Genomic DNA, 10,937 nt, shown 5'->3' with positions numbered 1-10,937 from the left:
CTATAAAATTTAGCTATTTATTTTAGCACATCTGTTGGAGTTGCTCTTAGAAGCAAGGTTAATAATACAGCCAGCTGCTGGCTGCAAGGATCCTTGCAGCCTACCTCTCAGCTTAACCATACAGTAGTTAACTCTTCGGTATTAATATATGACCCATATATCTCAGAGTTTCATGATTTTTATGTCTAAATCAACTATAAATATATAGCCCGTTTCTTCTCTCTTTTTTCTCCTCTTTTCTTTACATCAACGTTCTGCCGGCTTATAGCATGCTATTATATTTCTGTAAACACGAACAGACCCTGAGCCGGTGCTGGATACGGACCCTATTTTAGGCAAAAAGAAATAACCGGTGACCCCGCCGACCGCCGTAAGCCCGTAACCCTACCCCGTATAAAACACGGCAGCGACAGGGCTTCCCTTCCAATTCCATCCATCGCCGCCGAATCCCGTTGCCTCTCTCGCGCGTCACCAAGCTCTCAAGTTTCCTCGCGGCGACGGCGATGGAGGAGGTCACCGAGGCCGTGAGCAACCTCAGCATCTCGGGCGGAGGAGCTGCGGCCGGTGCCGGGGCGGAGGAGCACAAGAAGAACCGCATCCAGGTCTCCAACACCAAGAAGCCCCTCTTCTTCTATGTCAACCTCGCCAAGGTGAGGAGGGGGGAAAATAATCCCAATCTTCTCTTTCGCGGTGGAGGATAACACAAGAGTTTGCGGTTATTTGCGATTGCTTGTGGTTAGGATTTCGATTTGTTCGCGGGGTTTATATAAAGCTAAATAAAAGGGTTTCCCTTTAGTTGGGGTTTTGCCTGACGAGATGTATTTGCCGGCGATTTGACTGGATTTGAGCGTATTCCCGAGTATAGAGGATGCAAACGGAGGCCTAATCTGCTGTCTGATGTTGTTCTTGTGCAGAGGTACATGCAACTGCACAACGAAGTGGAGCTGTCGGCCCTCGGCATGGGTAAATCTTTTGCCTCCTGAAGCTTTTCCGTTTATTTGTTATATTTAAATCTCCTCATAGCTATGCCTGCGAGTGATTGAGGTTTTGTAGAAGGTTTGTGGAAAGATGTGTAGCATTGATTCATTATTCCATCCTATGTACATGATTGTCAATGTGTGGTATCTTTGTACTTGCCAGATGTGTAGATGGTTACTTTGGTACGTGTTTACTGGTTTAGTACCCATCTTTCTTTTTTGATTATCATATATACTCATTGTATATGTCCAGGAGTATTTATGTATATGTCCACGGCACAACTTTCGTTAATTTTACATCTGTGGGCAGATAGCTCATTGTAGTATTATTCTTTACCTAGAGAACAAGTGGCAGATGCAGAGTAAATGCGAAGCAACTAGCGCTCGGATAACCCTAGTCCATATTGGCACAATCCATGTCAGGTGTTTCCTCATGGTGTGAGAGTGTATCCACACGAGGACAGCGGTGAGCTTGTCTGGGAACTAATGTGGCATACAGACATGCAGTAGATGGTATGGAATTGGCCACAGAAGTGGGTGGTGAATTTGGGCCATACGGTAGTGCGAGGTGGCATTAAAGGCTTATATAGTATATAATGGGGCATATGTGTGCCTTAAAAAGCTTGGGTCAGGACTGGGTTTCATGCGTTCTTCGGCCTAGGATCCCCTGAACACATCAATATTGCCTCCCAAGGCCACGGTTCAAACATAGAAAGTAACTTTGGTTTTTAATTAGTTGTGGTTAGCTTCTCTGATAGAACATGGAAGAGTGTTCCTGACAATCGTTGGATCAATTGTGGGGGTGGTTGTTTCTCTAAAACTAGGTGAAGTTGTTTTAGAGTTCTGGAACTTCCAGTTTATGTGATCACAAAAACTAGTGCCCTCATAGCTTGCTGATTAGAGTTATGGTTGAAATCTTGTCCTCAGTTGTTGCAATCCGCCATTCTACTTTCGCTACAACTTGATTTAGTCATCATGTATAGCATTTTGCCATCAGTTCTGTTGCAAACAATTTCTAAGCTCAAATTTGCATTTATATGTTATGTTAATTTACACTTCAGGCATTGTTTTATGATGAATCGTTTTCCTATTGCGTATGCTCTTTTTGCACTACTGAACCTGCTAACTTTTGTCTTTTATTTACTCTTTTCAGCCATTGCAACGGTGGTGACAGTAGCAGAAATTCTGAAAAATAATGGCCTTGCTGTCGAGAAGAGTGAGTCTTGTTTGTAATAAAGTAAATGTTCATAGAGTTCTGTTCTCTTTCATCCTAACCTTCGAGAATCACATGCAGAGATCATGACATCTACTGTTGATGTCAAAGACGAAACTAGGCCCCGAACTCTCCAGAAGGCCAAGGTAAATGTTCTTCCCGTGGTCAATGGTTGCACATTTTCAAGTTTATTTGTTGGACTCCTTTCTTTTTTTTTTAGGTCAAGTTGGACTCCTTTCTTATACTCTTATAATGCGCAGATTGAAATATTGCTTGGCAAGACGGAGAAATTTGATGAGCTGATGGCAGCGGCTGCAGAAGAGAGGGAGGCTAATGAGACCGAGGAACAAAGCTGAATAACCTGCAAGAACCCTGTTGTAGCCTATTTACTGTTCTGCAGCTAGATTTGTCCTCTTCATAGTTTGTCGAGTCGGCAAGAGACGATTGCTTGTATAATCAATTAAGGGCGCAGCTTATTTAGTGTGCTTTTACTTGATTCATTTAGGTTGGAATGGTACAAGTTGTCTTCAGTATGATACTCGAGATTCATCGCTATTTTCCATTTAGAAGATATCCCGTTGCTTCTGATGCATCTTCTGTTTGTTGTTGTTGGTGGTGGTGGTGGTGGTGTGATTTTGGGTTTGGGTGCCTGAAATCGAGATCGATTTCAAGTGCCACTGTCGCACCCACCAAGAATTTGGGTTTGGGTTTAGGCACTGCAGGATTAGAAATGGCTTGGGGGAGGCAGGCGGAGGCGGCAGGGGTGGAGTGGTGGGGCGATAGGGACAATCATTTGAGGGGCTTGGGTAAGGCAGGCAGAGGCAAGCAGGGTTTGGCTTAGAAAGGGGCTTGGGTAAGGCAGGCAGAGGCAGCAGAGCCGTCGTCGGCCGTGGGAGAAGGACCACCAGGGAGGAACGGGAGGCATAGAGACATCCATGTGAAGCCGCCGGGTTAGCGCGGCAGGGGACTAGTGCCAGACGTGGCGGTGAGAATTTTGTTACGAAAGGCTGTCTGTTCCTAACAGACACAAGTGATCTCATCGACAGATGAAGAGAATTAGCAGTTAGTTAGTATAAACAGTTAGCACTACGAAGGGGCATGTCTCTTCGGTAGTAGACTGTTTCAGTGAACAATTGCTTTTTGCCGAACAGTCATGTCCGTACGGCGTCCGTACAACGTGACCCTTCACTTTATATAATCTAAGAGATCAATGAAAGCAATAGTTGTTTCCAAAATCTTGTTCATTCTATTCACTTTTAACACGTTATCAGCACGACTCCGCCAACGGCTCCTCCTCCGCCCGCGACTTGCGCGGAGGCTGTGGCCCGCATGAAGGAGAAGGCCCTCCCGGCGACGACTCCATCTCAGGCAGAGGGCGCCGCGACCACCCCACCAACGCTCCGGCGTCTCCTCGGCCGCTAGGTGGCGGCGGTTGACCGGCGCCCCGGCATCCGCGCGGGCTCCTGGAACCCGGCGGCCCTTGGTCTCCCGAGCGCAGAGGTCCTCAATATGGCGCTGGGTGGCGGCGGCTTCTACTCCCCCGACGAGGGGGGGTCCTCCTCGAACTGAAGACCGGCGGCAGCGGTGGCGCAGTGGAGTGCGACGGCGAGGTGGTTTGCGGCGGCGGCGGCGGCTGCTTTTTACAAGGCAGCGACGGCGAGCACTTAGGGTTGCCACCCGACCCCCCCCCCCCCTTTATGGGCTACGCGCGCGTAAATGGGCCGGCCCAAGGCCGGTATCCTGCCCTCCCTGCTCTGCCCTGTGCATGCCTACTGGACCTGCATGGCCCAAAATCCAGGCTTCCGATGAATTCAAGCTATTTACTGTTTTTGTCAATTTAATATTTTCAGCATTAATTCGTACTTGTTAGTCTCTTATAATTATGTGCTGTAAAATTAAGTACTCTTATGTTTAGTCGCTGACTTTAACTATAGTTGTACTTGTGATATTTTATCATTGTAAAATATCCATTTATGATATTATTCAAAGTATTTGTCCCTGTATGTATGGTAAATCCAATAAAATAATATCCTTGTTATTACGACCATGATCTCGCAAATTATTTATTCATTCATCATTTTTGCAATCGATCATTTTATTTAAGCCCCTTTTATGCCTTTTTGTAACACCTCGGGTGTTTAAAATACTAAAACCTGACATGTCATCATATGCATTGCAAAGCATTTGGCATTTGGTGAAAACTTTGAGATGCATACACTAAAACAAGTTCATATTCATGTGGTATGTGTTGAATTGTATTGTTTGACTTAAATTCAAAGTTTATTTGGATTTTTGAATTTTTCGAAAAAACCTCGCTTTTCAGCATTTAAAATCCTACCCTGAAAATCCATTTCAAAATCTAAGCATAATTTGGGGTTGATCCCAAAAGCAAAAGTGTAGAGTTTGGCAAGTTATACAAAGTTTGTTTTTGGAGTTTTTCAAGTTGTTTAGAAAAATTTTGAGTAATTCAAAAAGACGTAATTCGTTAAATTTCCCTATTCAAATTCAAAAGTTCATTTCAAAATCTAGACCGAATTAGGGGATGGTTATAGAAGCAAAGTTGTAGAACTTTTGATTTTGAACAACTTTTGTTTTTGGAGATTTTTGAGTTGTTATGAAAATTTGAGAGTAATTTGTGAATTTTGGCGAATGGCAATTCTGTAATTTCGATGAACAGTAACCGCGGAAGCCAACTCATCGCCGGCGATCTTCGGTTCGCTTCCAGGCGCAGTCGTGGCCGTTTTTGGCGTCGCGCTGGCGCGGTGAAGGCTACATCGCAACTTCCTTGAGCTTCTGAGCCGTGTTATTTGAACCGAGGCACCGTCGTCGTCGTTCTTTTCTCTTGCTCTGTTTTCTCCCGCCGCCACCGCCATTCTCCGTTGAGCCCTCGCCGTCGAACCAGCGTCTGCGCCGTCGTAGCGATGCATGTCCCAGCTCCGCTAGTTCCTTGCGCACCCAGCCAGCTAGCTCTAGTCGCTTGATTTCGCCGTGAACTCACCGTTCATCGTTTTCTTCCTCGCGGCCGGCAGCACCACCGTGGTGTGCGCGTCGCCGTGGCCAGCGCGTTACGGTGAGCCTCTGCTATTTCTGACTCTTGCTTCAGCTTTGCCTCGATGCCATGGTGCTTTGTGCCCGGTTGATTGACCATTTCCTCCACCGCAGTCGCCAGCACACCATCACCGACGACCCTTGCGCCGCCGTGATTACCGTGGACATCGACCCGCGTCACTGTTGCTTCTCCGACCTTGTTATCTGCTCAGTTGTGTTCAGGGTAAGCTGCTGGTGCTTCCTCGACCTTTAGTTTAACCGTTACTGGCCTGTAGTCGCCGGCGTAGTACCGCCGAGGCGCCGTGTCCGCCATGGCCGGCGTTGAGCTAGGATTGAGTCGTAATCGGTGCAACTAAGGACGGCAGTAGGTGCGTATAGTCGTGGGGAACATGTTGGTGTAGTCGCCATCGCCGATGATCTCGCCGTCGGCGAGTTTTCACCGGTCAGCGCGCGTGTCGCCGTGGTCAACGACGGAGGTTGAAGATGACATGTGGGGTCCGATGTCAGTGACTCAGCGTTCAAATGAATTTTCTGTTTTTCAGAATTAAATGAATAGTGCTGTAATTTGTTATTTTTGTGTAGAATTATTTAGAGCTCCAAAAATTATGAAAATTTTTGTGTGAATTCTCTATGATGTATATTATGTGACAAAAATTTGAAATATTGATTTTCAGTATTTTTGGGGTATGATAAAAATTGCTCAGTTAATTAATAAATGACTTTCCATGATTTTTCTAGGCTTAATTAATTATCCAAAAATTATGAAAATTGTTTTGCCACTTAGTTAACATGTAATGAACATTTACTAAAATTTTGAGCTCAATTAGAATAAGTTGATTTATTTCATAATTTTGAATTAAATAATTAATTCATAAAAGCAAATAGTAACCTTTAATAATTTAGGTTTTGTTTGAAATTTTGGATTGAGTGATGACCTTGGGTCATTAGTTGATAATGATCCTTGGCAGTTGATGTATGTGTTACGAAAAAGATTTAGTTTGTTTGACTTGCAACTGTACCGCGAAGGAAAGTTGTATTCAAAGTCTTAATTTTTGTATCCATCATCGAGCATCATATTTCGTATTCCGCATCATGTTAAACATGGCATTGTTATTACGTGTAGTGAACGAAGGTGAACACGTGGTAGTTAATCAAGTTGTTGAGGAGGTTAATCCGTCTGTTGAGGCCGGATCGAATACTTGTGTAACGTCGCAGGAGCCGGACTTTTCCGTCAACGAAGGCAAGCCCCGGATGCATACAACCCTACCTTGTGTTTTACAAATTAATTTTGCTTTTGCTTTTCGTTACTGCATTAAGTGATTAGGAGTTAAGTAAGAGCCTAATTGGTGCATTACCATCCTTGTTATTCCATATTTACCATATTACCAGTTTTTAAACTCGTATATGCCTAGTTTTGCTTAGCTATGCGTAGAACGATAAAAGTCGGGTGATTACCTGTCACCTGCAAGTTTTAAATGGAACATTGGTTAATTATGTTAGCATGTGATATGGGAATGTGGAGTAATAAATCTAGACCGGGCGGACTCGGTGTGTGTGAGCCACAAGACATGGAGGTCTTGTGAGCGGGTTCTTTCCGCCTGTGTCGATTAAGGCACGTCCGTTGTTGAATTGCATGAGGTGAGAATTTGTAGTACTAACCACATACTCCGGTAAGCCTGAACTTGGCGATTCTATTACGAGAATGGCTACTCGCGCACTGGGAGTGGAGAGATGGCGGGAATAGCGTGTACCCACGTGGCTATGGGCTGGATTGGTGGAGTACTGTATTCTCGGGTGGCGCGGACCCGTTCTTGTTTCAGAGGATCTGAGGGTAGGTTGGTATATGTAGGTCAGGGACTTGCATATGTCGTGTGGTCTGGAATCCCCAGCTGGGTTTTTAATCGGTTCGAATCGTCGTTGCTCCTCGGTTATGGAGACTCAACTCACTGTTCATCATCGTAGTATTAATACCTAGAACTTGAGAATGGTTGATGAAGGTGTTGGATATGAAGTTTCATGATCTCATTACGGATCGTGTCATCTTTGTATATGAATTTATGAAGTTTAAATTGTTGAAATAAAGAATTTTGTTAAAGAGCTTTTACGCAAAATAACTTTGAGTATTGCTAAAACCATACCTTGAATCCCTGAGCCTGCATTCCTGAGTTATCAGTTTTATTTCGGTTAAGTCTTGTTGAGTACTTTTGTACTCAGGGTTCATTGACCCTTGTTGCAGGTGAGCCTCATGAGCAGATCTGTTTTGGATCGTGCTGCATGACAGTTGTACCTTGTGATGACGATGAGAAGTAAATGTGTGACCCTTGGGCAGGGCAGTTTCATTGTGTGTTTTGTATTATATTATAATGCCACTCCACTATTTCATTTTGTAATAAACATCGAACCTAGTGACGAGGTTTGAAACTACTGTTTTGTAAATTATGTTATTGTAAGACTTCCGCTGTTTTTACTCTGGTTTTGATAATTAAATAAATGTTGTAATACTGCAATGACCCTGTAACGTGATCCTGCTCGGAAATCGTGGATGATTCGGGGTTCCCCGAGGACACCCGACAGTCTTTTTAAGTTAATGGAAACATATGCATAAATGTCAAAGGTCGTTGGACAGTGACAGGTGCATGTGGGCCCTATAACTTAGGAGGTTCTGCCACAGAATGGTATCAGAGCGATCGTTACAAGGTTTTTGTTGTATTGTTTTACAAAAACTTCAAAATGATTTGGGATGACTAAATTTAACTTGCTAATTTGGTCCAAATTGCTTCTGACTTATCTTATTTCTTTCTCACCATTCTATATTTGATTAAAAAGGTCTTGTGTGGTGGAGTAGTAATCTTACTATGCCCTATATAAAAATACATGTTATTTATGTGCATTATAAACTTTGATGTTTTTGTTCGTAAGAACGATTCATGCATCATTATTAATTCACTCGTTACTTCCTTCACCTATTAGTCTGGAGTTGAGTAGTGAGACTGGTTTGAGTAATGTAATCCATCATAGCTGCTCTTTAGACTTTGATCAAATGGTCTTACTTGGATTAAATTGGTTTCCTACAGTATGGCTCGTGCCAAGATGACGCCCCGTAAGTCCACTGGACCCAAAGGAGTTCCTCGCCACCAACTTGCCCCTAGAAACGATGGTGCTAGCAGTAGCAGTTCTAGGCCTGATCCCCAAACAGAGATATAGAGGATTTCTGTAGAATTAGCACAAGCTACTAGAGATAGGGCTTTGGATGCTATACAGTTAGGAGAATTACAGGATCAATTGAGGCGTCTCACCACCGCACACAGGAACTGCGAAAGCATGTTAGTTCATACGGTGGAGGGACGAAATGAGGCTTGGCATAGGGAAGATGTAGCTAGAGCTAGAACTCATGAGCTAGAATTCTATGTAGAAGATTTAGAAGAACATAATACCTATCTACATGAGGAAGTTCATAGGCTTAGCAATCTACTAAACCCGAATCATGAGCCTCAAGCTGATGCCATGGACCCAGGTGTCATCCTTGCTGATGAAAGTGAATCAGAAGAGGAAGAAGAAGAAGATCCTGAAGAATTAGTAATGATAGATGAAAGTGATGATGAAGGCGGTAATAATTCCGGAATGGATACCGAGCCTGAAGTTTGAAGTAATCACGAAAAAGAGTAGAGTTGTATAATAGTTAATTATGGTTAAGCTATGTATCTTGTTTTGGTACTTATAGGGCCTGGTGTTTATAGTAGTAAACCCTATGTAATGTGTCTGGAGTAAGCTTTTGTGCAATTCAATAAAGGCTTGTGAATAAAGTTTGGTTTGTTATGAGCAGATGCGTCGTACGCGGGGATCGCATATTCCTGGTACATCACAAGATGATGATGATATCCCCAACCCGCCACCAATGCCGACCAATCTGGCTGATGCTATCGCTGCATTAGTCAATGTGACTATGGAAAATTCTCGTTTGCTTCATGAGATGGCTCAAAGTAATCAGAATCAGATGCATGGAAACCGTGGCCGCAATCATAACAGGCATGAGGCTACCTATGTGGATTTCACGGATACAAAACCCCCGGTGTTCACCAAGGCAGATGAACCACTAGAGGCTGATGACTGGCTTAGGACCATGGAGCAGAAATTTGATCTTATTCACTGCACAGAGTTTCAGAAACCGGTGTTTGCTGCCCAGCAACTTAGAGGTGCAGCTGGTGCTTGGTATGCAAATCTGATGGCCATGCAACCCGCAGGCGTTCCGTTAACATGGACAGAATTTCGCACTGCTTTCAGAGCCCATTATATCCCAGATGGAGTGATGGCTATGAAACTGGATGAATTCCTTGCTTTGAGGCAAGGGGATCAAACGGTTATGCAGTATGTGGGAAGATTCAATCATCTATCCCAATATGCATCTGAACATGTCAATACAGATGCCAAGAAAAAGAAATGGTACATGAGAGGTCTGAATACCAAACTACAGACAATGATGACAGCCTGTACCAATATTACTTATCATGAGGCAGTAAATATTGCAATTGCTTCAGAGGCAAAGTATCGGCAGCATAAGGAGCTCAAGAAGAAAAAGAATGTGCCGTCTGGACCTTTTGGTGGAAACCAAAAGAGGCAGAGAGTGATTTATCATCCCGTAAACCATTATCGTCCTCCTTATCGTCCGCCGCAGTTCCAAGCCGGGCAACAGTCAAATGTCCGTCCTGCTATAACCTATCCGAATTCACAGTCAACCAATGCTCCTAGTGGTAATGCTCCAACATCCCAGGGTCACAACTATCCGTGTTACAATTGTGGAAGGACTGGTCATTTCTCCAGGGAATGTCCATATCCTAGGCAGGCTAATCAAAATTATCAGAAGACCCCTGCCAATCAACAACAGGGTCAGGCACCAAACAAGAACCACAATCAGAATGCTCAGAAGGGCAAAGATGAGAAGAAGACAGGACGGGTGTTCTATATTCAAGCTGGAGAAATTCCAGAAGGGGAGCCAGTGATGATGGGTATGTTTCCTGTTGCCAATCACCCTGCAGTTATACTTTTTGATTCTGGCGCATCGCATTCATTCATCAATAGAACATTTGTCGTGAAGCATGAAATTTCAATTGGGGCAACAAAGGAAAGTTTCTTTATACAGTCGCCCGGGGGACGTCTGTGTACTAAGGAAATGGTATACCAGGTACCCGTAAACCTGGGTGGGCATATTTTTCCCACTACCATGATTATCCTTAAGGATCAGGATATAGATGTAATCTTGGGAATGAATTGGATGTATCAGCATAAGGCTGTTATAGATGCGTTGAATAGGACTTTAAAAGTAAGTTTGCCTAATAGTAATTCTCAACTTCTCATCCAACTTCCAACCCTGAGAAGATCAGTGGGCAAGATTTGTGCAACTGCTGTTAAAGAGATTAGAGATATTCCGGTAGTGTGTGAATTTCCGGATGTGTTTCCTGAGGATTTACCCGGTCTACCACCTGATAGGGATGTACAGTTCAACATAGAGTTACAACCTGGAACAGCTCCGATTTCTCGGAGAGCTTATAGGATGCCACCTAAGGAATTGGCCGAGTTGAAGACTCAGTTACAAGAATTGATTGAGAAGGGGTTTATCCAACCTAGTTCCTCACCTTGGGGATGTCCGGCAATTTTTGTGAAAAAGAAAGATGAGACACTGAGGTTATGTGCTGACTATCGTC

The 10,937-nt window shown here is 43.9% G+C and overlaps 1 protein-coding gene across 1 annotated transcript; it reads left to right on the top strand.

The window, feature by feature from the left end:
* Positions 1-379: 379 nt before the first annotated feature.
* On the top strand, positions 380-2,773 carry LOC136463015 (uncharacterized protein At2g34160-like). The gene is made up of 5 exons (XM_066462064.1): positions 380-650; positions 915-963; positions 2,131-2,193; positions 2,272-2,336; positions 2,451-2,773. The coding sequence occupies exons 1-5, from the start codon at positions 504-506 to the stop codon at positions 2,544-2,546; spliced, it is 420 nt and encodes a 139-aa protein (XP_066318161.1). The 5' UTR covers positions 380-503; the 3' UTR covers positions 2,547-2,773.
* Positions 2,774-10,937: the final 8,164 nt, after the last annotated feature.

This window comes from Miscanthus floridulus, chromosome 7 (genome assembly GCF_019320115.1).
Source record: "Miscanthus floridulus cultivar M001 chromosome 7, ASM1932011v1, whole genome shotgun sequence".
NCBI lineage: Eukaryota > Viridiplantae > Streptophyta > Magnoliopsida > Poales > Poaceae > Miscanthus > Miscanthus floridulus.
The sequence above is the reverse complement of the archived record's forward strand: the minus strand, read 5'-3'. Positions and strand labels throughout refer to the sequence as shown.

What these genes read in the sequence shown, in the direction of transcription:
- LOC136463015 (XM_066462064.1), top strand. Translation starts at nt 504, where the DNA reads ATGGAGGAGGTCACCGAGGCCGTGAGCAACCTCAGCATCTCGGGCGGA. An exon ending in TGGCCTTGCTGTCGAGAAGA is followed by an intron (nt 2,194 to 2,271) that starts GTGAGTCTTGTT and finishes AATCACATGCAG; the next exon opens with AGATCATGACATCTACTGTT. An exon ending in GAACTCTCCAGAAGGCCAAG is followed by an intron (nt 2,337 to 2,450) that starts GTAAATGTTCTT and finishes TATAATGCGCAG; the next exon opens with ATTGAAATATTGCTTGGCAA.